The sequence below is a fragment of the Camelus dromedarius genome, chromosome 1 (genome assembly GCF_036321535.1).
Source record: "Camelus dromedarius isolate mCamDro1 chromosome 1, mCamDro1.pat, whole genome shotgun sequence".
Classification (NCBI taxonomy): domain Eukaryota; kingdom Metazoa; phylum Chordata; class Mammalia; order Artiodactyla; family Camelidae; genus Camelus; species Camelus dromedarius.
The window spans coordinates 123085610-123112929 of NC_087436.1; the positions used below are offsets into that span (position 1 = coordinate 123085610).

At 51.1% G+C, this 27320-nt stretch overlaps 1 protein-coding gene across 4 annotated transcripts in view; it reads right to left on the reverse strand.

Moving 5' to 3' along the window:
- Positions 1-5850: 5850 nt before the first annotated feature.
- The window catches only part of PCGF3 (polycomb group ring finger 3), a 48281-nt gene continuing 26811 nt past the window's right edge, over positions 5851-27320 (reverse strand). For 2 of the 4 annotated variants that reach the window (XM_031439549.2, XM_031439554.2), the window contains exons 6-10: positions 26333-26443; positions 25453-25541; positions 17312-17449; positions 9818-9898; positions 5851-9418 (exon numbers count right to left, since the gene is read on the reverse strand). In XM_031439549.2, the coding sequence (XP_031295409.1) occupies positions 9371-9418; positions 9818-9898; positions 17312-17449; positions 25453-25541; positions 26333-26443 (467 nt within the window). In that variant the 3' untranslated portion in view covers positions 5851-9370. The other 2 variants (XM_031439564.2, XM_064489138.1) reach the window with 2 other exon arrangements.

Here is a 27320-nt window from a genome sequence, read left to right on the forward strand (position 1 = left end):
CCTGCCCTCACCCTCCAAAGATCCACTCCTTCAACCAGAACTGGGGAGGTGACCCAGAGACCCCGGGATCATGTGCTGTGCGGAGACACTGCGCTGGTGCAGGCCCCTGAGCTGGGGCCGGGGCGGACCACCCAACCAGAGTTTGAGGGTAACAGCCACGGGGACCCCCACGCCAGCCTCCCAAACCCTCCTGTTTCCTCGGCCCTTGTTTAGTTTGCATCACAATATGTTGAATCTCAGGTAAATGAGGTCTTCTGTATTTGAGAAGTTTTATCTAGACAGAAAGCCCCTGGCCTCGGCCCGGTCCCAGGGCCCTTTCTGTCCACATCAGAAGTTCATTGTGTCCACGTGTCGCGGGCCAGGGGCGTGGCCCTCCCTAGCTCTTAGAGAAGCCATAACGATTAGCCTGCAATACTAACTCCTGCCGCCCCTCTGGTCGTAGGCGCGGGAGCGGGTCCAAGCGCCCCACCTCCTTCCCGCCCACGTCGTTTTAAAATTCCTGTTTTCACACTTTAAAAAGCCAGCTCTGAGCAGACAAAGCGCTGTCTCGTAGAAACTCTGCATCCCGTTCCCAGCGTGTGGGGTGCCCAGCAGCCGCGCTTGGTGTAGACCATGGGTGTCCTCTGTCCGTCTGTCCTGGCGCCTGCGCCTCCTCCTGCATGTCGGGGGCCGCTGTGTTTGTTCTCTCTGGATAGAATCACAGCCAATAAACACCACAGTGATTTCAGGCCGTGTGGCCGTTCTCTCAGGAGTCCTGACTCCCCCAGGGAGGCAGGCGATGGGAGTACGGGGTGCTGGAGGGTACAGCTGGAGTCCTGGGGAGGGGGACAGAGCCCACAGGGATCCACACTCTCTGGGCCCTGTGGGACGGCCCTCACTTGCCCCCATGCCCTGCCGTCCCAGTCTCCATCTGAAACACAGATCGGCCCCTCCCTGAGAGCCCCCACCCCTCCAAGTCTCCCACCTGCACAGACCCCATCACGGGTCTTTCCTGCCCCACAGCTGCACCAGGTCCCACTATACTGGCCACACCTTGGGCCCACCGGGGAACTGATGCTCAGCCCTGAGGGTCCTGGCCCTCGTCTCTCCTGGATGGCCACCTCTCCTCCCTGTGCCCTCAGGGAGGCCCCCGTGTTCCACTTCCTGCAGGTGATACCTGCCCTTCTGGCTGAGGCCGTTGAGACGCCTGTGGGACCTGCTGGCTCTGGGGCCTGGCCCAGGGCACACCAACCCCCACCCAAACAACAACACTGCCACCTTCCTTTTGGGCCCCTGCCCAAGGCCCACCCCAAGATGCCATGGCCACTTGTCCCCAGGAAGACCTTGTTTGACCTCCATCTCTGGGGGCCTCTCTCCAGGGAGGTGAGTCACTGTGATTTTCCTCACACTGGTGGCTGGGAATGCACAGGAAGCTTCCACCATATCTGTCCTGTTTCAGTGAACAGAAAGGCCACTCTTGTCCCCCTCCCCTCACCACCGCTTCCCACCCCACTAAGCTGTGCCTAGAATACTGCCCTGGACTCATTACCCTCTTGCCTCTGCCTCAGAACTTGGACAGAAGCCTTTGTCACCAACTCTGGCTTTGGGCTGTACAAGGACACCCCAAATTGCACCCACCATCACCCTCCACTCCCTCCCCCAGCACCACAGCCTAGCCTGGACTCATCTCAGTCCTGAGCAACAGGGACCTGGATTGCCCACCCTGGGACCCCCAGCCAGTCTTTCCTCGGTGACCGGTTGCGCAGACCCCTTAGGTGATGGGTCCGAGGACGCCAGGGAAAGGCACTTGCTCTCCTGACGTCTGCTGAGCCCTGAGATATGCAGAGTTCTGTTCTAGGCACTGGGGATAACTGAGGTTCACTGGCAGGAGACAGAAGGTAAATTAATTACGTAGTAAGTCAAGCGGTGATTTCTTCTTCGGAGGAAATTAAGCAGAGAGTATGGTGAGGGTTGCTATTTGACCTCTGAGGAGGTGACGTGAGCAGAAAGACCCTAAGCAAGGAGTGGGGAGCCCTGTGGGCCTCGGGTGGGAGAACGTTCCAGGAAAGGAACAGCCGGCCCTGCGGGAGGCAGCAGCTGGGGCTGAGCACTACAGAGAAGGTGACACAGCCTTGCCTCCGGATGCTTGCTTTAGACCACACCGTCACTTAGCAGAGTCTCTTTCCTTTCGGAACATTTAACTCTGCTCTGACAAAGCAGAGCACCGTTTGACGCTGGTGCCCTCCAGAGACATCCTCCACCCGGCAGGCGGGCAGGTCCCGCGTCTCCCGGCTCGGACGACCTCCCTCCCAGGCCCCTGCGGGCAGCCAGCGCCGGCAGCGCTCTGCCTGGGTTTGCGGCGTCTCCCCACAGGCGCCCGCACTCGGTGAGCAGCTTGAGTCAAGAGCCACTTAACCATCAAGGCTGTCAGGACACAGTTTTAAAGACCTGGCAATTAAGGACATTTTGTCAGTTCTGCTAACCCGCAGCGAGACAGCCCTGCTGCCCACAGTCGCAGCCAGCGGAGCTCAGGGAACCCTGGGTCTGGGCCACCTGCCCACGCAATTTGGAACTCGCTCCACTCGCGTCTCAGCTCGCTCCCGCCGGGCCCGAAAAGAGGGTAGAGTCTCGGGTGAAGGAGGTTCCCCGGGAGCCGGGCTCGACCTTGGGCCGAGGGGCGGGTGGAGGGGTCCAACCAGGGGCCACGCTTGGGGCAGGACCTGGGGGCGGGGTGGGGGTCACGCTGCGGGGCGGGGCTGGGGGCGGACCGGGTGCCCTCGGGCTGTGGCGATGCCTGGCCAGTGTCGGCCGACAGCTGCGCGGCCCCGAGGATGGAGGCGCCCCACGGCAGGACCCAGCCCGCCGCCGCCGCCGCCGCCGCCGCCGCCGCGCGGGACCCCGGCGAGGCGGCCCCGCCCCCGCCTGGCCTGTGCCAATTAGCGCGTGCCGGATCGGACCGCTGCGATTGGCTCCGAGGGGGTCACGTGGCCGGAGCCCGGCTACTTCGAGCCCCGCGACGCCGAGGCAGGAGGGGCTGCGCGCGGCCGGTGGAGGGCTGTCCTTGAGCTGGAACGCGTGTCCTCCCGCACCGTCCTGGCCCTCCCGCGCCCTCCCCGTGTCCTCCGGGCCCTCCCTGCGCCGGGCTAGTCGAGGCGGAGCGCAGGGCGCCTGCGTCCCACAGACGACCTTGTGGGGTGGGGTCAACCCTCCCGCCAACCGCCCAGCCCCCACACTAGTCCTCCAAGGTCGTGGCGCTGGGGGTGTGAGGCCCAGGGGGAGGGCCCAAGCGGGCTGAGAGGTCCATGGCTGTCTAGGGACAGAGCCTGGGGGCGGGAGGGGTTCCGGCAGGACGTCAGTAGCTGCAGCTGCGGAGGGTGTAGAGGGTAGAGCAGGCTCCAGTGGCCAGTGCTGGCCGTTAATGGTAGCTTGAGGCTCAGGGAAGTACCAGAGTCCCGGGCACCTAGAGTCCTGTGCTGTCCACGTCCCTTGTCCTTGCAGGTGGAGCCTGGTGGTGCTCCAGGAACCCCACCCAGAGCTAAGCACCAGCCCCCAGGCCCCAACGGCGCCCTGAGTGATTTCTCTCAGCCCCAGAGGATGCAGCGTGGGAGTGAAATTTAGTTTGATTTCTACAAAATAAAACACGATTTCTTGCACCCTCGAGGAAGCACATTGAGGTTTATGCTGTGGAGAGGGCAAAGGATTATGCCAGGAAAGAGCAGGCTGGCCTGGCAGGGGAAAGACCTGAAGGCTGGGACGGGCTGGGGTGAGGGGTTGGGGAGCCTAGCAAAAGCCCCTGTTTTCGGGAAGCTTCTGGGAGTAGGAGACCTGGGGGGGCTGGGGGACGTCCTGGGCACCATTCCTGCCATTCCTTCTCCCTAGCTGTCTCCGTCAAGGTTCCCTGTGCAAGGATGGCTTCTCAGGTACATATTAATGTGTTGTTGACTGGCCTTCAAGCCTGGCCCAAGCGCTGGCCTTTGATTTGCCTCAATCTGCAGGTTCCACTGGTCGCTAAGCAGAGCTGTTGCTCGTGCAGCTGCAGAGAGAGCTGGCCCACGAGGAGGGCCCTGTGCTCTGTATCCAGGCGGCCAAAACCCGTTTCTTCTCAAAGGAGTCCTAGACTCTAGGGTTTGTTGGCCAGAAGTCAGCGTCTGCCCACACAAGCCACCAGGCCCTGGCCACATGCCCCATCCACCTCCTGGCCCCTCCCTCACCCTCCCAGGACTGGGGCCAGACAGTAGGGGCAGGGCCTGGCTGGAACTTCCAGGGTCAGATGGAATCCATACGGATTCTCCCACAGTTAATTCCTCAGACAATGAGCAGAAATAAAGTTAAATAAATAATCTAAATTCACCAGTCAGGAGGAATTCACTGATGACCAGGGCAGGAATTATTTAAGATGAGCCTGAAAGTAAGGAAATGCTAAATAGCAAAAACAAACCCATGTCAGAGGACTGAGCTCCCAAATCTGGACCAGTTTTTGCAACAAAGCAAAGTAATGTTGGATTGAACCCAGGCATAGAATAAATGTCCGTGAGTCCACATTGCCATGAATGACTGAGAAAAATAAATAGATGGGGAAAAGGTGGATCTCCCTTGCAGAAGGATTCTAAGTATTTGATGTAGATGCTCTGCCCCCAAGGAGATGGAGTAGGCTCCCCACTCTTCAGTGTGCGCCGCACATCATGACGTCCTCCCTATGGAAAGGGCTGATAGGATCACTGCAGTGGAAAAACCAGAAAACCACCACCACCCTCAGTGGATCAAGGTCCACGTCGGCGGTGACGGGTCGTTGGTGTTGATGGTAAGTGCCCCTGAAGTGATGTGGTGAGGGAGGGTACCCCACCTCTGCAGCCCTCCTCCCTGAAATCCACACCCCTAGTCTAACCATGAGAAAAGCATCAGACTAGCCCCGCTTGAGGGACATTCTATAAAGTAACTGACCAGCACTCCCTAAAACTGTCAAGGTCATAAAAAACAAGGAGTATCTGAGAAAATGTCACAGCCAAGAGGAGCCCAAGGAGACATGACTCTGAGTATGTGATATTGTAACCGAGCAGGACCCCATGTCCCCAGCCTGATTCTTATTGGTAGAAAAAGTTTTATCCTCCAGGCCTTTTCTGAGTTTAAAGGATAAATTTAATCAGAAAAGTGAGAAAATGCAGAAACAAAAGAACACAGTCAAGCAAGACAAAATAATAACATTTAGCCATTAAACAAAGTCAAGGACCTTTAGTTCCTGCTCAAGGGCTGTAGATAACGTCCTGCACCAGGTCCTCTGAGCTGCTTTGCAGAGACTGGTGGAGACAGGTGGAAGAAGCTAACTGTGCTGCCCACAAGCACAGAGACTTCAGACCGGTTGGACCCGGAAGGTTGAAGACGTCGACTCCTGATGACTCACCACCCGCCAGTCAGAAGACCGTCCATGAGCTGACCATGCACCTCACAGCCCCCCTCCCTCACCCTAACTTTAAATTTCCCCGAAGGCCTTCGGGGAGTTGGGGACTTTGGAGCATGAGCTACCTGCACTCCGCGCTTGGTGCCTGTGATAAACACTGCACTTTCCTCTACTGTGCGCAGGAACCGTGTGTTCTCTCTGGGCAGCAGGACGCGTGGGCTCTCAGAGTCCTGTCCGGCCTCTGTGCCCAACGACCAACTGAAGAAGTTCTGCATCCGAGGTCACGTCAGCCCATGATGGTGCAGGACTGGGGCTGGGGAGGGGACGGCCTGACCGCGGCACGCGTGTGCACGTGTGTGCGTGTGCTGTGCACCTGTGCACGTGCATGCGGTCCTCACTGGCACTGGGAGGGGGGAGATTTTTTGTTATAGTGTGTTACACTGTATCTTACATAACAAAGGTCCAGCCTGGGAGAATTAGGTAACTTTTTCTTTTGCTTTTATTACAAGCATATAATATTAATTGGCAAAACACTGAATACAAGCTTCACTATCATAAAATCAAAACATTTAAGCAATATTCCAAAAAAGATTTTAGACAAAAACTAGCCACCAATAGTACAAAAATTACACACCAACACAAAGCATAAAAAATGTAAACTTTCAAAATAAACAGTCAAAAACGTGTCTGTAGTGTCACCTCCATAACCCTCCCCAGCTTCCAAGTGGCCACTCGGACGCCCGGGCTTGGCGGCGAGCTCTTGCCCCAAACACCACGTCGTCGGGGAAAGAACAGTCTTCTTAGGCCCAATTAAGTTGTTGGAATAGACATTTCCACTAATGCCACACACATTTTAGGGGACGCTCAAGCTTTGGTCCCTCAGGTGTGCTCTTGGCGAGGTGACTCACGAGCTGGCGGAGAGCGGTCGGCCCTGCAGGGACAGGTCATGGTGAAGGCTCTGGGGCTGGAATAGGTTTCTAACCGGCTTATCCCAACTTAGTTTGTTAAATGCCAAGGCAGAGAAACACACTGGTCTAGCACTGGAAGTTCACGAGTGATGTGGGGAAGTGAAATGATTTCCTGAGGAAACAGACGAACTGCACTGTTCGTGATTTCTCTGTCTGCACTACATTTATTTTCAGAGTCTGCGAGCACATCAGACGTTTACGTACAAAGTAGAAGCTGGCTCTTTCCTAGAACATTCAATCCAATGACACTTTTCAAAATCACTGCAAAATCCATCCTGGGGGCTTTGAGGAAAAAAATTAACGAATTTCCAAGACTTCAAATGCCACGGGGAGGCGTCAAGGCCGCAGGCCCAGGGAAAGTAGCGCCCTCACCCCCGTGGGGGAAGGGGTGGTGCGTCCCGGGCCACCTGCATGGGCCCTCCCTGCACAGTCCCCGTAAAGCATTATTACAGTAACAGCTACAGAGAAGGAAAAGTCAGACAGCTGGAGGTGCATGTTCTCAAAGTCCACCCACATTCCCTTTCGATTCAGCAGAAAGATACTACATCACAATTTAAACGTGTGTCTATGGATGCGTGTTGGAGCCCTATTGCACAAAAGCAGAAAATGCTCTTCATCCACATAAAACAAAACACACAAATTAAAAGCTACTCAAAGTAAAAATAAGAAGCTTGCAAAACATCTCACAATTTCATTTTATATGCCTGTAAATAAAGCTGGACCACTGAAACCAAACAAGTGGATGGGAAAATATGATAGAAGGCTTAAAATAGAATAAATAATTTTATAAAGTTAAGTTTTCTTTTTCTTAACCCCCCCAAATCTTAAATTCAATATTATATATTCTATCTGTGTTTTCTATTTTCATGAAAACTGTATCTAGTGAGACTGTGCACAGGTGACAGGTCCCACTGTTGAAGAGGACGCCGTTATGCAGCCGAACGGCATGTGTTTCACCAGCATAAACAGTTGTGAAAATGATTTCACAGTAACTCCATCTGTTAAAAAAAAACTTAATAGGATCCAGTCACTAACTGATCCTGGCTTTCATGCTGGAAAAAATAAAACTCTTGCCTTTGACGTTACATGGAAGCGTGAGAGCAGTGACAGGGCCCAGCAGGCGCTTCCCCGGGACGGAGAGGCCCACGCGCTCCAGCCCTCGGGGCTGCGGTCAGACTGGGGGCCGTGACCACCGGGGTCTCGGGCAGCGAGGACGGTCTGCACGAGGAAATGTTAGAAAAACAGGTACTTCTGCTGCTGAGGTCTCATCAGGTTAGCACAATTACGGACGCGGGGTCAGCAGGAGAGGTCCGACCCCCTCCACCTTCTGTGTGAGTACGTCAGCTTAGCACCATAGCAAACTCAAGTGGCTTCAAGGAGAGCTACAAAGTGCAAGTGTGAGGCTGTTACAGCGGCGCTCGTTTTAGTCTGACCTGTGAATTCGTTTTGGGTCTGGAGGTCCTACTGTTCGCCCTTCCTTCCTTTCACCACATGGGAAAGTACCTAGATTCTAACGTCACACTTGAACTGCGCTGTGGCGACTTACGGTCTTACGGAGCGCTTCAGCAGAAGTGTGTATCTGAGGTAGACGGGCAATATTTACTCATACACATCTGCTCATTAAACCCTTGCAGTAACTCTAAAAAGTGATTTGGATGGATAGCGAGCTTAGGGAATTGAATAATTCAAACATCACTGGGCGGAATGGGCTGAAATAAAGAGGTGACTTTGGCCCAATTCTGAACAGAATCTTGTCTTTATGTTTTTGAAAGGCCTTATATTAAAACCACTAGGCCTGAGTTGGTCTGGATGTTTCCCTCATCACTGAGGACCTGGGTTGGCACTTGTGCACGTGAAACAGGAAGCGGGAGAAAACAGACAAACTGACCACTTCCAAAGCAAATTCAAGAAGAGGTCTAGTCACTAAGGTGAAATTCATCACGGAAAACCCAGCCCACACTGTCAGGACCACCTACCAAACAAAGGCGCCCAGACCCCGGGGTCTGGGGGAGACAGAGGATGGCGAGCCCACAGTTCCACAGGAAGCCAGCCGACTCACAGATGGGGTCGGGGTCGGGCTCCCACTGCCCAGGAGAGGCCTGCCCCTCGTTCCTGCCTTTACATGCCAAGTTACAATTGTAAAGGAACAAAATTCTATGTGCTGGCAAAGAGTTTATTCTCCAATTCCACAAAAATATTAACATTTGGGAGGAGAAAAGGTTAACAAAGGGTGTGCTGCCTCGAGTTTAGGTCATTAAGTAACTGAGAAAGCAGCTTCCGCTGCCCGCCCCATCCTCACCCACCTCCAAGGGTGGACAGTGGGAACCGGGTCCACAAATCTGGGCTCCGGCTGCAAACTTGCCCATTGGCACCAGCCCCTTGCCCACCAGAGGCGCCGACTCAGAAAGGCCTGCACGCCGCCACCATCCACCTCTTCAGCAAGAGGCAGGAAACTACACAACCTGTGCCTGTTTAACAGAAGCAGTTTTTACGAACAAGATTTGTTCTGCAAACTGGCGTCGCGCTGCTCAAAGCACCTCCGGCGACTGTGCGGGAGGCGAGGCAGGCCCCCCTGCATCCCCCCCGCCCAGGGCTGTGAAGTCGCTTGGCTAATGTATTCATGGAAACCTCTTTTGGTACGCTTTTAAATGAAATTTTTATATATCTTCCAAGTCTTCAGGAAGGTAAAGGCAACATAAATATTGTCATTCACCATGAAAAGACATTTTTTTCAATAACTTAGGAAGGGTTCAATAAACGTACAAGTGTTTTGGGGGCTTGTCATGAAACCTGATTCATAAACTGAACGAAAGTATCGGCGATCTTCAAGGCCTGGAAAGAAGCAAAGGTAAGGAGGCAGGAGGAAGCCCCTCCAGTCCGGACCCAGGCGCCCGCAGCCCCGGTGCTGGTAGTGTCTTGTCGAGGGCGGGTCTCGTACGAAAGTCATAAACACTCTGCTCAGAAGCCTGGTCCGCGTGGCGCCGGGGCCACGTCCTGCGTGTCAGTCCCGCCTGGCCCCGTGCCCGGCTCACAGGAGGTCCATCTTGGGTCTGTAGTGCAGCAGCAGCGGCGCCTTCTGTAAGACGACGCAGGGGTGAGGGCGACGGGGCACAGGGGCCACCAGAAGAGGACCCACGCCCCCACACTCTGCCCCGGCTGTCTCCCCCCTTCTCCCCGGAGGCTGCGAGTGGGAGAGACCCCGGCCAGCCCTTGGGGACACATCTGCTTTCTGCTTCAGAAAGAGGCACCAAAGGCCTGAGGGTACCTCTGATGGCAGTGGTCCCTCCTCCCCAGGACCCTGGTCACCTTGCCTGCGGACTGTGCCTTCCCCGGGGCAACTCTGGGGTTGGTGATTTCAGAATGACTGAGTTCAAAACAATTCGTAAGCTCTCAAATGAAAATACGCACAAAAAAGCAGCCACTATTCAGAGCAGGTCCTGAAAATCAAATAAAGCTTATCAGGGCAGGGTCTCACCTTGAATCTCCACCTTGTGACGACTACGAACTTGAGTGTGTGGTCCTTGCCCAGGATCTCCTCATTGCATAGAATGTCCAGCTGGTGGAAAAACGAGACTCAGTCAGCGGGGCCTCTGTCCATACCAGCGATGCCAGTCGGGTCACACGTTTCAGTTGGCGAAGGGCCCTGCCCTCCTTTCTGGGGCAGCACAGGTGGAAAGGAGCCCCAGTCCACGCCCAACAAGACAGCCCCGCCCCTTTTATGGGGCTGCAGCCCCCAGGCTGCTCTCATCCAAAGAGCACCCTGCCCCCCACATCGGTCCGCTCTTGGGCTGTTTGTCCCGCTTGCCTCAGTGGGAAAGGGCTCCACAGACAGTTCTTTCATTTTTTATTTTAAAAAACTATTTTTAGTTCCACGTATCTCCTGCCCCTATCCTGCAGCCTCCCCGCCGTCAACACCGCCACAGAGGGCACACTTGTCCCAGACGGTGAACCTGCACCGACACGTCATCACCACCCGGAGCCCACAGTTCACGTCAGGGGTCACGCTCGGTGTTGTGCGCTCTGTGGCTTTGGACAAATGTGCGGTGACAGGCGTCCTCACTGCAGTGTCAGCGCACAGTGTTTCACTGCCCTAAACCCCCTGCTCTGCTGGATCACCTCCCCCAACCCCTGCAGACACTGGTCTTGTCGCCGTCGCCATAGTTTGCCTTTTCCAGGATGCCGCACAGGTGGACTCATACCGTCTGCGGCCTTTTCAGACGGGCTCTGTCCCTCGGTGATGTGCATTTAAGGTTCCTCCGTGTCTTTTCATGCCGTGCCAGCTCACTTCTCTTTAGTGCTGAATAATATTCCCGCGTCCAGAGGAACCACAGTTTATTTATGCATCACCTGCCGGAGGGCATCTTGGCTGCTTCCAGGTTCTGGCAATGACGGATAAAGCTGCTGTAGACGTCTGTGTGCGGGGTTTTGTGTGGATGTAAGTCGTCTCCTCTGGCTGAGCACCAAGGAGTGGGACTGCTGGGTTGTATAGTAAGGGCGTGTTTAGTTTTGTGAAAAACCACCAAACTGTCTTCCGAAGTGGCTGCACCATCTCACGTCCCCACCCGCAGTGATGAGCACGCCTGCTGCTCTGCGTCCTCCCGGTGCCGGGGACGTCAGTGTCCAGATTCGGCTGTGCTGACAGGTGTGGCATGGGGCCTTCTAATTTGCATTTCCCTGATGACAAGTGATGCTGACCCAGATGGCCTTTTAAACCTCTCCCTCAAGGCAGGGGAGAAGGGTCTGGAATCTGTGTCTCCTGTGGCTGCCACTGAAACACCACAACTGCGGACATAAAACAAGAGAGGCGGTGTGTCAGGTCCAGTCCCAGAGCAGCAGGCACGCACTCTCCGAGGCTCCAGGCTCCTGACTCGCCGCTTCCTCCCTCCAACCTCTGCCTCTGCCTCTGTCTTCAGGTGGCCGTCCACTCCATGCCTCGAGACTCCCTCCACCCTCTTCCGTGTGTATCGATAGTTCATTCCTTTTTAGTGTTAAAAAGTTGTGGTAAAATACACATAAAATTTGCCATCTTAACCATTTAAGTGCACAGCTCGGGAGATTAAACACATTCATAAAGTGTATCCACACCCACACCTACAGACTCTTCATCTTGTGGATCTCTGTCCCCATTAATCAGTAACTTCCCACCCTTCCCTCAGCCAGACATCCCATTCCACTTCTGTCTCTGTGACTCTGGGGACTCCAGGGACCTCACACAAGTGGAGTCACACAGCACATGCCCTTTTGTGATCGGCTTGCTCCACTGAGCAGGAAGGCTTCAAGTTTCATCAGGCTGTAGCCAGTGTCAGAATTCCCATCCTGTTGAAGCTGAGTCACACTCTGCCATGTGGATACACACACACCACGTTGTACTTATCCGCCGTCCACCGATGGACACCTGGGCTGCTTCCACCTTCTGTCTATTGTGAACAGTGCTGCTGTGAATGTGGGGGGTACCAGGATCTCCCCGAGAGCCTGCTTTCAATTCTTTTGGGTATTACCCCGAAGTGGAGTCACTGGATTTTATGGTAGTTGATTTTTGTTTTCCACAGTGATGGCACCATTTCACATCCGTCAGCAGTGCACGGGGGTTCCAGCTTCGCACACCCTCACTTCTCACGAAGCAGCCAGAGCCTGGGCGTGCGGGGGGCCCGTGACCCGTTTTGCTTGCATCTGCCTCGTGGCCGTGGATGCTGAGCGTCTTCCCTGTGCCTGCTGGACGTGTGCCTTCTTTGGAGAAACGTCTATTCAAGCCCTTTGCTTATGTTTTAACTGAGCTGTTTGGCTTTTCTGTGTGTGTGTTGAGTTTTAGAAATTCTCTATATATTCTGGACAGTAATTCCTATGTGATATATGGCTTGGAGACACTTTCTCCCATCCTGTACAATCCTTTTTGCAATTTTAAGGAAGTACAATTTGTCTATTTTTAATTTTGTTGCCCCTGCCTTTGGTGTTCTAGCAATCATCGCCAAACCCAATGTCGCAAAGTTTTGGCCCGTATCCCTCAAACATTTTGAGTTAAATTTTGTATATCGTGTTAGGTAAGAGTCAAACTTCATTCTTTTTCATGTAAATATCCAGTTTTCCCAGCACCATTTGCTGAAAAGACTGTTCTTTCCCCATTGAAGGATCTTGGGACCCTTGTCAATAATCAGTTGACCACTTGGAGGGTTTATTTCTGGGCTCTCTATTCTATTCCACTGGTCTGGATGTCTGTCTGTATGCCAGCACCACACTGTTTTGATTACCGTGGCTTTGTCGTAAGTTCTGAAAGCAGGAAGTGTGAGTCCTCCAGTCTGTTCTCTTTCAGGACTGTTTTGGTTATTTGGGTCCCTTGAGATTCCATGAAAAATTTAGGATGGATTTTCTATTTCTGTAAGAAGTATCTTTGGGATTTTGACAGGAATTGCACCAAATCTGTAGATCACTTGGGTAATACTGACATTTTAACAATATTAAGTCTTCCAGTCTATGAAGGTGGGGTGTATTTCCATTGACTTGTGTCTTTAATTTCTTTCAGCAATTTCTGTAATTTTCATTATATGAGTCTTTCACCCTCTTGGTTAATCCCTAAGTATTTTATTCTTCTTGACGCTATTATAAATAAAATTATTTTTGCAATTTTCTTTTCATATTGTCCACTGCGTGTGTACAAAAATGCATCTGATTTTTCTGTTGAATTTGTACTCTGCTACCTTACTGAATTTATTGATTAGTTCTGACAGGTTTTTTTTTGTGTGTGGAACCTACATATAAAATCATATCATCTACAAATAGAGATAATTTTCTACGTTCTTCTTTTCCAGTGGGTGTGTTTTCTTTCTTTTTCTCGTCTAATTTTGCTGGCTAGAACTTCCAGGATTATGGTGACTAGAAACGGTAAAAGCTGGTGTCCTTGCCTTGTTCCTGATCTTGGAGAAGCAGCTTTCAGTTTTTCACCACTGAATACGATGTTCATAATGGGTTTCTCAGATATGGATTTTACTTTCATATATGGCTACTATTTCTGGTTTGTTGAGTGTATTTACCATGAAAGGAACTAAATTTCGTCAAATGCTTGTTTTTTTGTCAAATGCTTGCTTGGGTTTTCCTCCACCCTGTGATGAGGCATACTACAGCAATCCATTTTTCCTGTGCTGAACCATCTTTGCATTCCAGGAATAAACCGCACTTGGTCATGGGTGTGTGAATCCTTGCAACGTGCTGGATTCTGCTTGCTAGTATTCTGTTGAGGACCTTTGCATCACTGTTCATAAGGGATATTGGTCTGTTGTTTTCCTGTAGTGTCATTGTCTGACTTTGGTATCTGGGTAATGCTGCCACATAGAATGAATTAGGAAGTGTTCCCTCCTCTTCAGGTCTCTGAAAAAGTCTGAGAAGGCCGGGTATCAACTCTCCTTTAGAAGCTTGGCAGCACTCGTCCTCTGCCGGGAGGTTTCTGGATACTGATCCAATCTCATTACTAGGTACAGGTCTGTTTGGATTTTCTGTATCTTTGAGATTTACTCTGGGCAGTTTTTGTGTTTCAAGGCATTTGTCCATTTCATCCAGGCTATCCAATCTGTTGATGTAAATCTGTTCATGATATGCTCCTATCATCTAGTTCTGTAGAATCAGTAGTAATGTCCCTACTTTCATTTCAGATTTTAGTAATCTGAGTCTTCTCTCTTTCTTCATCCATCTAGCTCAAAGTCTGTCAGTATTTCTGAACTTTTGGAGGAACCATTGATTTTCTCATCTCTATTTTATCTTTGCTCTAATTTGGGGGGGGGGGGGGTAATTCGATTTATTTATTTGCTTATGATGGAGGCCCAGGGACTGTGTTCACACCAGGCACACGCTCCACCACTGAGCTACGCCCTCCCCACCTCCAATCTTTATCATTCTGTCTTCTGTTAGCTTTGGGTTCAGTGCATTTTTCTTTCTCTAGTGCCTTAAGTTGTAAACTAAGGGTTGATCTGAGATCGTCCTTGTGTTTAGTGCGTCGATGGCTATAAACCTCCCCTTCAGCACTGCTCTCACTGCACCCATTAGTTCTGGTACGCTGTGTTTCTGTTTTCATTTGCTTCTAAGTGTTTTCTCATCTCTCCTGGATTTCTTCTTGGTCCACTGATTGTTTAAAAGTGTGCTGTTCTCTTTCCACAGTTTTGTAGATTTTCCCGTTTTCCTCTTGTCACTGATTTCTAACTTTTTGCCACTGGGTCCAAGAAGATACTTGGTATGATGTCTATCTTTTTAAATCTATTGAGACAATTTTGCCTGCTCTTCTCTTATAAGGACCCTTGCCACTGGACTTAGGGCCCACCTGGGTAATCCAGGATGGTCTCTTCACCCCAAGGTTCTTTACACATCCGCAGAGAACTTTTTCTTCAAATAAAGTCATACTCACATGTTCTGGGGGTTTAGAAATGAGCGTATCTTTTGGCAGGGTCACCATTCAACCTACTACAGTCTACCTTCTGGCCCTGCAAAAACCCACATCTGCCCCACATGCAAAATCCACTCACACCACCCCCACATCCCAAGAGACTTAATCCAGCACCAACTCCAAATCCCCAAACCTCCTCTGAAGTTCAAGCCCTACGCCTTCCCTTCTAGCCGGGTCAGGCGTGGGTGAGCCTCGGCACGCCCTCTCCCAAGGCTGTGGGTCTGTGAGACCAGAACACAGATTATCTGCTTCCAAAGACACAAGCATGGGGCAGGACAGATACTCCTGCTCCAGAAGGGAGGTACAGTGGCATAAAGGGATCACTGGTCTCATGAACTTCTGAGACCCAGCAGGGAAAAGTCTATGAGGTTTCAAGACTTTTCAAGAGAATACATCACTGTGGGTCGAGGTTCTGCCCTCTGGGCCTGTGATGGCCTCACCCTCTGGGCTCAAGGCTCTACTTTGGAGTCAGACTTCCCTTTTCTTGAAGGGCAGCTCATGTTTGTGGCCGAGCAGCTCTATCAGCCTATTTCCTGCAGGAAGGATTTTGGAAGTCTGACAGCCTTCTCTCATTTCTTCCTGTCTCTGTTCCCTTCAGTCCAAGCTGGTGGTATTTCCCAAAACCTCTGTGGGTCTCCCGTGTATGTCAGAGATCCAGGCCATTTGACAGCCTCCACAGATCTTCCCTGGATACCTCCTCTCCAGTCCTAGGTCCCGTGAGATGGCTGAGCCACCATTAAAACAACTACTCTCCTTAGCAAAAGGTTTCCAGCCACACACTTGGCCTTCTCTCCAGAGCATGTTCTCCTAACACTGAAACTCCTACTATTACCATCTTTGTGCAAGTGGGTGCTGTGAATTTTCCAAATCATCAAGTGCTAGTTCCATATTGCTCAGCAGTTCTTTCCTGAATTCATCTCTCTCCTCTGGTATTTTATTACAAGCAGCAAGAAGAAACTAGACCACACCGTCAACACTTTGCTGGGAAATCTCCTCGCGAAATACCCAAGTTCATCCCTTCCAAGCTCTGCTTTGCACACCACTGTGGAGCACAATTCAGCCATGCTTCCTGCCGCTGGGTCACAGCCAGTTGTCCTCCCCCTTCCAACACGATGCTCCTTTCCCCTTCTGAGCTCTAGTCAGTAGCATCTTTGAGCTCCTGTCTCCAGCAGAAGGCACGTGTCTCTGTGCGACATGTGCCCTCAAAGACGACAGGCGCTTTCTCCACCTTGCTCAGTTCCTCCTGGATTCTCACCAGAGTCGTCTTTAAAGATCGTATTTATATCGACAGTCTCTTCAAGGCAATTAGATTCTTTAAAAACGGTGTTTCTCAAAATTCTTCCAGCCTCTACCTCTTATCCGATTCCAAAGGCACTTTCACAGTTCTAGGTATTTGTTAGAGCAGCACCCCACTTCCTAGTACCAAGATTGGTTTTGGTTTCCTGTGGCAGGTATGACAAAGTACCACAAACCTGGTGGCTTAAAACAACAGGTGTTTACTTTCTTGCAGTCTGGGGGACAGAAGTTCCAAGTCAAGGTGCCAGCAGGGCTGTACTCACTCTGGGGGCTCCAGGCATCCCTTGGCTTGTGACTACATGCTTCCCATCTCATTTCTGTCCTTACCCATCTTCTCCTCCATACAAGTGTCTCAAATTTCCCCCTGCCTCACTCTTGTAAGGGCATGTGTCGTTGGGTATAGGGTCAACCCAGATTACCTACGGTTACTTCATCTCAAGATCCATAACTTAATTACAACTGAAAAGATCCTGTTTCCAGAAAAAGATCACATTCACAGGCAGTGGGGGTTAGGGTGTGGACACATCTCTTTGGGGCTACAATCCAACACATTCTTCTCTAAAACACATCTCAAAAGCCGTCCCTTCTCTGCATCCTCACTGCACTGCCCTGGCCCATCTCTCCTGGGGCTTTGGCCCAGCTGGCCCCTCATGCTTCCACCTCTGAACCCCAACAATCCACTGTCCTCACAGCCAGAGGACTGTTTTACATGATGAATCCCCTGCTTAAGGCCCCACAAAGCCCTCTCTTCACACTTGCTTACGCATGGCCAGCTCCTCTGACAACTTACACCTGAGCGTAAGTGTGACGCTCCGGAGGGCTCCCCAGGGACTCCTAATGTGCCCACCCTCTGCTGTGCACCCCTGGGACACAGGCTTTATTTCATTCTCAGCATTCACCCCAACTCGGGACTGTCTTCTCCATCTACCCCCTCATCTATTCCCTCACTCCATCCATCTGCCTGTGGGATTAAAGAACAGAACTTCTCTGTGATGAGAACCTTTAGCACATCCCGCTGCCGCCCCATGACATCCCGGCTTCCCTTCGGGGCGGATCCCTAACCTTCACTGCTGTTTACTCTCACACTCTCTGTGGGCAGGCAAAACAAATGGAGATTTTTTTTTCTGATTGAAAGTCTCCAAAAAAGTTGTAAACAAACAAATAAACAAACCCAAAGAACTTCAGAAGTACCACCTTTATGAATAAAAAATGACTTGTCACAGTTTCTATCTATGGTGCAACTATTACCTCATTGAAAGATGAAAGGTTAAGTTTTTTGGCGATGAACTTCTTTAGATGCAGGACCGTTGCCTGGGCTGAACAGCGGATCCATTTCCGTTTCAAGCCCCGCAGTTTGCTGCTATTGCATTCCAGGCAGATGCTCACCTTTAAGAGAAAGGACACACAGCTGGGCAGAGGCCGCATCGGGGTCTGGCGGGGCCGCTCCTGGAGGCTCCCTGAAACGTTTACTAATCCCACCAAGTCTAAGGATGCTGACTTTTTCGAAATCATGAATCTGTTCTGACTGTAGAAACACTGTAGAGACAGAACTCTAATCACTTTACACAGCTTACCTTAAAACCCGCTTACCGTTTGCCATTGTGTGAAATATAACCCTACAAGATTAGCGTTGTCTTATTAACATAGTGCTTTCAAGTAAATCCAAGAATTATTTATTCACTGTGGCAGTGTGTGCTGGCCTCGGGGCAGGACCGACAAAGGCTGGAACCCTGCTCTGAAAGCCTCTGGGGGCTGGGACACGTGTGTCGCCCCATGGACCGTGCTCCCTGCTGTGGAAGCACGGCAGGGACAGACACGTCACACCAGCAGACACCACCGTGTCCGCAGGAATGCCTGGAGGAAGGCTTGCAGGAAGTCATATTACTCTTGGCCTTCAAAGAAGACCACAGACTCACCAGAGGACAGAGCACCTGAGCAGAGGACACACCGTGAGCAAAAGCACAAAGTCCAAAGTCACGGTCACCTCTGAGTGGACAGTGTGTGACAAGGAATGAAAACAGCAAATAAGTAGAAGACGTAGTTCAGAAAGAAAGAGCTTAAGGCGGACTGACTGGCTGGGGTTTAGGAGACGAGAAGTGGCCGACTGTCCGACTGACCCACTGACCGACTAAGTGACCAACTGACTGACCGACCGGCTGGGGAGCAGGAGGCGCCAGGAAGGGGCAAGACTCTCGTGTCGCTTAGGAGGCAGGAAGAGACTTGTATTAATTTCCGACTTTTAAACAATGCATTCATTTTAGAATTTTGTAATTGCTAAAATAATAAAAATCAAACATATACCTTGCCAATTAGTTGCCCAGCAAAGGCAAAAAAGAAGATTAAATAAAATTTACTGATTCAGTAGAAGGCACACAAGGCAGGGAGCACAGAATTAAGTTAGAACACTCCCTCACTCCATACACAAAAATAAACTCATAATTGCTTAAAGACTTAGACATAAGACAAGACACTATAAACTTCCTAGAAGAAAACATAAGCAAATTATTCTCTGATATAAATCTCAGCAATGTTCTCCTAGGGCGGTCTACCCAAGCAATAGAAGTAAAAGCAAAAATTATCAAATGGGATCTAGTTAAACTTATACGCTTATGCACAGCAAAGGAAACCATAAATGAAACAAAAAGACAACCTATGAAATGGGAGAAAATATTTGCAAATGATGCAACTGACAAGGGCTTAATTTCCAGAATATATAAACAGTTCATACAACTTAATAAGAAAAAACAAACAACCCCGTCCAAAAATGGGCAGAAGACCTAAACAAGTAATTCTCCAATGAATACAAATGGCCAACAGGCACATGAAAAACGCTCAATATCACTAATTATCAGAGAAATGCAAACCAAAACTACATTGAGGTTATCACCTCACACCAGTCAGAATGGCCATCATTCAAAAGTCCACAAATGATAAATGCTGGAGAGGGTGTGGAGAAAAGGAAACCCTCCTACACTGCTGGTGGGAATGCAGTTTGGTGCAGCCGCTGTGAAAAACAGTGTGGAGATTCCTTAAAAGTCTAAAAATAGACTTACCATATGATCCAGCAATCCCACTCCTGGGCGTATATACAGAGGTAACCTTAATTCAAAAAGATACATGCACCCCAATGTTCACAGCAGCACTATTTACAATAGCCAAGACATGGAAGTAACTTAAATGTCCATTGACAGATGACCGGATAAAGAAGTTGTGGTATATTTATACAATGGAATACCACTCAGCCAGAAAAAAAGAATAAAATAATGTTGTTTGCAAATAACATGGATGGGCCTAGAGATCATCATTCTAAGTGAAATAAGCCAGAAAGAGGAAGAAAAATACCATATATCACTTGTATGTGGAATCTAAAGAAAAGAAAAAAAAAAAAAGGACACTGTGAACTCATCTACAAAACAGAAACAGACTCGCCGACTTAGTAAACAATCTTATGGTTACTAGGGGGAAAGACGGTGGGAAGGGATATTTTTGGGAGTTTGTGATTTGCAAATGTTAACCACTATATGTAAAAATAGATTAAAAAAAAACCAAGTCTCTCCCGTACAGCACAGGGAACTATATTCAGTATCTTTTAATAACCTTTAATGAAAAAGAATATGAAAACGAATGTATGTATTGTATGTATGACTGGCACATCATGTACACCAGAGACTGACAATTATAACTGACTGTGCTTCAGTTAAAAACATTTTTTAAATTAAATTTAAAAAATGTAAACAGAAAGCACAAACTAAAGCAGAAATACATTCAACTCACCAGCAACATAGTAAATGTGAAACTGTTTGTCATTTAAATGAATTTTCTGATTGGATTTTTTAAAAAAACACAGCTCTCTGCTGTAAAAAGTGTCACATTTAAGAAAGATGTTAAAAAATGGAAACACCAGGCAAATATGAGCCAGAAAGAAGCTGACGGAGCTCTATTAATATCACGTAAGGCAGACTTGTAAGGCAGAAATCTGAGTAAGAAAACACTCCGGAAGGAGGGAAACATCTCTACGAGTGACTGCTCTGCTAACAAACCGCCGTCGGCGGACTGAGGGGAAGTCACTCAGTCCAGTCACAGTGGGGCCGGGAGGGCGCTGCCGCGCCCCACGCCTGATGGGCGAGGACCTGCGCCCCAGGCCTGAAGCAGCATGACCCCGCAGACCTGCCTCTGAGCGGGACGTCGACCACACCCAGCACCACTGGTGGCACAGGGGCTCACCAGAGGGGCCCGCCCCCCCCCCCCCCCCCGCACAGGACCGCGTCCAGCACAGGGAGCACGGCTGTCACACAGGAGGAGCTCAAAGAATGCTCGGTCTGTCAACACAGGTGACCACGAAGTTGGGGAGCACAGGGGACCGTCACGTCATGTTGATCTTTGGGCTGTGGGTCCACCACCTACTTAAATACATAAAAGCATGTTTGTGATTTTTTAACAGCTTCACTGAGGCATAATTTACATTTATCTGTTTTAAGTCTGCAATTCAGTGATTTTTAGTCAATGTCAAGTTGTGCGACCACCATCATAGTCCAGTTTGAGGTCGTCCCCATCACCCCATGAGGCTCACACCCTCTGTGGCCAATCCCATACCAGCCCTAGGCAACCCTGTCCATCTGCACAGGTGGTCCTCACGTGTCTCCAGACGCATCTGCATGCAGCCCGTGCTGACCAGTGCTCCTCCGTGTGGACAGAGCATGTCTCGTCGATCCACTCACTGGCCAATGGACGTTTGGACCGTTCTCAGGGCTGGCTATTCTGAATAACGTTGCTATGAACATTCACGGACAAGTCTTCGTGTGGATGCATGTTTCCACACACATCTAGGAGCAGAGGTGCTGGATCATGTGGTTAACTAATGTTTAACTCTTTCTTTGAGAAACTGCCAAGCTGCTGTCCACAGGGGCCACACCACTTACACTCCAACCAGCAGAGTGGGAGGGTTCCCGTTTCTCCACATCCTTGCTGACAACGTGTCTTTTCGACGGCGGCCATCCTCGTGAGTATAACATCATGTATCATTAGGGTTTTTATTTCCTCAATGACTAACGATGTTGAACATCTTTTCATGTGATCATTAGCCTTTTGCATGTCTTCTTAGTGAAATATCTACTGAAATCTTCTGCCTACTTCTTAACTTGGTTTGTTTATCTTCTTACTGAGTTACAAGAGTTACATACTCTAGAGACAAGTCCTTTTCGGACACGTGACTTGCAAACATGTTCCTCCCAGTCTGTGGCCCCTCTTTTTACTTCTTAATGGGGTCTTTTGAAGAACAGCAGCTCTTAATCTAATGAAGTCAGTTCATCAGTTTTCTTTTCTGAGTTAACGCAGCTGGTTTTGAATCTGAGAACTAACCCAAGGTCCCAGAGAGTTTCCCTCATGTTTCCCTGTGAAGCCTTCAAGTTTTCGCTCTCACATTTTGAGTTAACTCTTGGGCATGCTGTGAGGTAAGGGCATAAATGCATCTCTTTGCATGTGAGGACCCTACCGTCCCAGCACCACTGGTGAAGACATTATCACACAATGTCTTGATTACTGTAGCTTTTTAGGAAGATTTGATGTTTAAAACTTTCAGTGCATACTTTAAAAAATAAACCCATGGGTCAAACAAGTCATAATGAACATTTAAAACTGTTCAGAACCAAATTACTACAGTTGGAAACCATATGAATGTTCAACTCAAGAACTTAAGAGAAGGAACCTACAAAGAGAAGAAGAAAGGAAATTAAGAGCAACAATGAACAGAAAAGAACACGGTCAAACCTCTGGCAAAAGTGACTGAGAAAGTGGAAGACACTCATGCAGTCAGAAAGAGAAATGGAAAAATAACTATACGTGCAGCAAAAGCCACAGGCAGAAGAAGGAATTCCATGAACTGTTTTATGTCAAAAAATTAGGAAACCTAAGTCTAATTAGAAAGTTCCTAGGGAAAATATGACTGAGCAGAATGAACTAGAGAAGCAGCAGACTTGAGAAGGACTAAAACCATTACAGAAATTTAATCTGTGGTTAAAAATATTCCTACCTCTCTCCAAAAAAACTTAATCAAGATCTGACGTCTTCATAGGAAGTTTAACCAACAGTCAATAAAACTGATGGTCTCCGTCTCACACAGACGTCGGTAGAGGATAAAACATTGAAGAAGACTTGCTTGTCTTACTTGACTCGATACAGAACCACACAAACACACACGAGCAAAGAGAAGACTAACTCCCGTAAAACGAGTACGAAAACGTTGGGACGCCCGACACCCAGAGGCCAGGAACAGAGCAAGCGGCTTGCATGGGACAGGATGCAAGTGCCGGGCACCCCCCTCGCCCACGGGCTGACCCACACACGAGTCTGGGACACGTGTGCTGGACGTGCCCCGGGAGGCCGGGGCAGTGCCTGGAAGGCTGTGAGCAAAGGGCACGCGGAGCCCTGGAGACAGTGCTGCCCTGGCACTGCTGCAAAACTGTCACACACACCAACTAATATTCAGTGGGTACGTCGTGCACCTCAAAAAGTCTCAAAAATATAATTTTAATAGGAGAAGTAAGCTGCACAAAGACACAGGTTCTGCGTTCTGTGCTTATGGCTACGTACGTACATGTGGAGATTCAGTGATCTAGGTCAGCAAACAGCCAAGTGCCCACAGGCCCACCACCCGCAAGTCCCCCACGTTCTCCTCCAAACACGTCCCAAGCCCTTGGCCTCTGCGCCATCGCCTGTCTGAGCCACGGATGCTGCCTGGTCTCCCATGGCTGCCCTGGCCTCTCCGGTCTCTGCAGAGCAGCCACACCCCCAGGCCTTGTCTGACCGCCCTGCCCCAGGCCCTGCCCCATCCCTGCACCTTGGCCAGTCAGCTCCGCGGGTCCCAATGGGATGGGCGCCACAGGTCCTGGGTGAGGGCAGGCCGGACACAGACAGACCGTGGCGCCTCCCTCCCAGTGCCAGGACATCCCGCGCGGCCCTTCCGCGTGCTGTAGCGCAGCAGCCCATCCGCCCACCTGCTCAAAAGCAGGCTGAGTGTGGGCCTGGCAGGACGTTCAGTATTTCTTGAAAGTGTTCACTCTAATCTTCCTGCCCCCCGAGAACTGCCTTTACCCCAGTCCCACCTGGCAGCAGCTGCTGCATCCTCCGGGCAGAGAACTCCCTGGACGGGCACGTGGACGGGGCGGCGGGACAGGGTGGCGGAACTAACTCACAAACACAACCCTGTCCAGCTCCTCCACGGACAAGGCTGGCAGAGCCGACAGAAAGTCCCAGATGCACGGGCACCACTGGGGCCTGAAAGCAGCTGGGTTAACAGTCCCCACCGACTGAGAGGAGGCGAGGGTGGCTGGAGGTGAGGCGGGGGGGGGGGGATGCACCAGGATGCCCCCAGCCAGGCAGGAGTCCCCCAGCCCAGGAGGAGCCCGGCCTCAGAAGCTGCCGCTTGCCGGAGCAGGACAGTATCTGCCTTAAGTGCAGAAAGGAGAGCAATGGCCACAAAGGTTTCAGCTCCAGAGAAAACCTGGGCTCTTGCTCCATGAACACCCAGCACTGGCTCTTTTGAAAACAATCAATCGAACACACAAGTCCGCCATGTTTGGGATAAAAAAGAAAAGGCGAAAATTAGTAATGATAAACATAAATCCCGGAGAGTAACCCGACAGAACAGGGCTCAGTGAGAGGAGAGCCCTGGGCACCTTCACACACGGCGCTCGGCCCTGTGCCCAGAGGGGCCGGCCAGCCCGGACCCCGGATCCTGGTGGGCCCCCAACGCCACTGGGAGGCGTCCAGGAGGACTCACACCCCAGCCGGGTCAGAGCCAGGGGAGGAGCAGCACGCGGGCCCCGGGGTGCCCGTCACCCCGGCATTTATACTTTTCTCCGTTCACCTGGGCACTGCTTCTGTCCAGCACACGCGTGCGCCTATGTCTGTGACGCTCGTGGAAATTTTTAACAATACAGAAGCATATAAACTGCAAAATTAATATTCTGATATTCTATTCTTATCCCCAAACCACACCATTTTAATTATGTCTTTAATAAATGTAAGTGCACGTGTCTATGTGTGACCCCTCCATTTATTAAATGCACACGTGTGTATCAGAACACACACGGACAGGCAGACCTCACTTCGCTGTGCTCTGCAGACATCGTGCTTTTTATGAATTCAAGATCTGTGGCAACCCTGTGTTGTCAGATGACGGCATGTTTTGCTTTTTACAAAATTTTAGATCAATGAGTGTGTGTTGTTTTTCGGGCATGATGCCGTCACACACTTAACAGAGCACAGTGCAATGGGAACACAACTCCTACCTGTGCCGAGACTAAACAGCATACGTGACCCGCTTCACTGTGACAATCACGTGACCACAGCGGTCTCTCCGCTCTGCCTGCATGTGTGCGCGTGTCTGCGGACGCACCACATACATTCTGTATGGACAGCACCCTACTTCTCACAGCTATCTGAGCTTTTCCTCTCCCAGACAAGCTTCAGAAGCAGCTGGTTAAGTTCCACAGTAAATGGTGAAATCACACCTCTGAAATTAACTTGGAGCGAACTGACATCTTAACCCCAACCTTCCCACCAGGAACACGCAGCTACTCGGAGCTTCCTCCTGTGTTCCTCTGTAAGGTCTGGGGTCTTCATTTCGGCCTCACACGCTCCTTGTTAGGATGTGTTAAAGTTTTCATCAGTTGCGTGGACAAGCCCCCGTCCCTGTGCTACTGACCACGACACACTGGTCTCATCACCCGAACGAGCAGCCCCAGGGCTGAGATGCTACGTCACACGTGCAGCCAGAGAACGGGGCGCCCTGTCCACATTCTTTCTGTCGCGAGTGTATGGGTTAGGGTCTCCCGAATCTTCTTGAGTAACAGCTGAGTACAGACATTTCCCTGTTTCTGACACTAATGAGACAATTCTGTTTCATCATAAAGTATGATTGCTGTAGCTTTCAAGTTAAGACACCAATAAAAAGTTCTGTAGATGGGACTTTATCAAATTCTTCCACGGCATCTCCGTGATTATTTAGTTTTCCTTTAATCTGAAAATGTAGCAAGTGACACATGAACAGACCCCTGCATGTTACATTTTCACCATCTTTTGATGCCCTGCAATTCCATTTTCTTTTGCATAATGTCCACACATGCACGGAAGACGCCCGGCCTCACGCGCCTCGCGTGACCACCTGGGCAGTGGGCTGAGGATGCCCATGGTGGGTGGAGGGCAAACTTTAACCTTTTTACACTTCAAATGTTCTACAGTGAGTGTGTATTACCTTGTCAATTAAAAAAAGAGGGAAAAGGAAAGAGTTGGAGGAAAGAACTAAGAAAGCTGTGGACACGCTAGCGTCTCCGGCCTCCTCCGGGGCTTCAGGGGAGGGCACCGGGGGTCCCCGGGGCCCCTCTGCCCACCTGCTCGTCGCTGCGGTGGTAATCGCTGTCCTCTTCCGGCTTCTCTTCCGCTGCTTCTTTGTTCGAACTGTCATCTGCTTTGGTTTCTCCTTGTAGCGAAAATAGAAAATACTGCATCATCAAACCCCAAATACCCCCCAGCGATTTCAGCTCCACAGCGCACTCAAAACGCTACAAAAGCCCCGGTAATAACAGTCTGCATGTCCAAGAGTCAGGGGCCCGAGACGTGTCTCTAGAACGCGGCGTCCTGAATGATGGGGCCCAGAGGAGCCCCCACCGCCCCGTTCCTCCCCCCACCGCTCAGTGCCTCAACGTGCCCCGCTAAACAGCGCACGACTCCTAGAACTTGCGTTGTCCCAGCTCCGCTTTTGAAACGAAGACCCCACCTCGGGAGAGCAGCGGGGACAGGACTCCGGGGTCCCTGGCTGCCTCGTGGCCTCGCCTCCCCAGGGTCCCGCGAGCCCCCACCAGGCTGCCAGCCGGGGCCTCCCCCTCCTTCTCAGAGTGTTAGAGGCACAGGGCAGACCGAAACCCCAGGAATCTGTGTGGTCCACTAGAAAAATACCACGGCATCAAAGATTTCAGAAAGTTGTTATGATGTGTTCAGATTTTAAAGCACTGTTAATTTTACATCAAAGCCAAAAGGGTGTTTTGCCATCCTGCAGTAAAACAGACGGAACTAAGAGTCCTGGGACGTCCTGTGGTCCCCGTGCGCCCCACCTCCAGGCACTGCCGGGGCCCCCGGGCCTCCCCTCACTCGACCTACCACTCAGCCCCTCTGTCCGCCAGTGCTTCTCAGTCTCAGCCTCAGCACCGGGGGCGGCCTGACCCCCGCCCACAGGGGAGGTGAGCAGGGCTCCCAAGTAAGACGACCACTCACCACTCCGATGGGAATCTAAGTGTGGTTTCGCAGAACAGGCCTCCCCCTTCATGTCTCCAGGCACTTCCAGGCCTAATTTGTGGTAGAATTCCCTCTGTTTTCTCATTTCCGCTATTAAAAATTAACATACAATCCTTAATCTTAAGTAGGCAATGGTTACATTAAAATGCTCACAAACATCACAGGAAGGAAATCGCAGACCTGGATCACAAGGTTTTGAAGCTGCTACTGACGAGAAAGTAACAAATCTGGACACCGCTCATAGAATTTCGGGGCAGTGGCCAGCTGTGGCCAGTGGGAAGCGCCAGGGAGTGGGAACCCCTATCGCCCGGACGTACTGGGCCCTGGCAGCGCCCGCCATGCAGACCCGGGGCTGCGGGGCCAGGAAGAGAGGACATGGTTTCAACCCTCAGGCCGGTGTCCAGGACTGAGCCATCATCTGTCCCTGGCAGTGGGTCAGGAAGCCTCACCGCTGGCCTGTCAGACCCCCCATCTCGCTGACCACTGGGCAGCCGGCCAGGGGACCTGGCCTAGCAGCCCCACCCCTACAGCGCAGCCCAGCGACCTGAGGTGCCGCTGGTTCTCCCGACTCCGTGCACAGCCACACTGGATCCTCCTGGGACAGAGACATCTCGGAGCAAGCAAAGGGGCGCCGGAGTTCACATCGTCTGCACACCTGCTGTGGGGCCGCCCTGGTGTCCAGGAATAGCTGTCACAGCTCGCTTGAGCCGCCCACCACAGGGAGAGGGTCCCCACCCGAGGGGGTGACGGTCACCACGCCACCTCCTGCGAGCACTCAGCCTTGCTGCAGGCTGCACCCAAGCGTGACCCGGGAAAGGCCAACTCCGGGACCCAAGGTGGCTACTAACCGACGTTTAGCCGATGCTCCACCTGTGACTCCACGCCCCAACCCGTGATGAAGCCTCAGTCGTGGCTCAGGGCCACACGCAGGCAGCCAAGGAAATTCAAACTCAGCTCAAACCAGCAA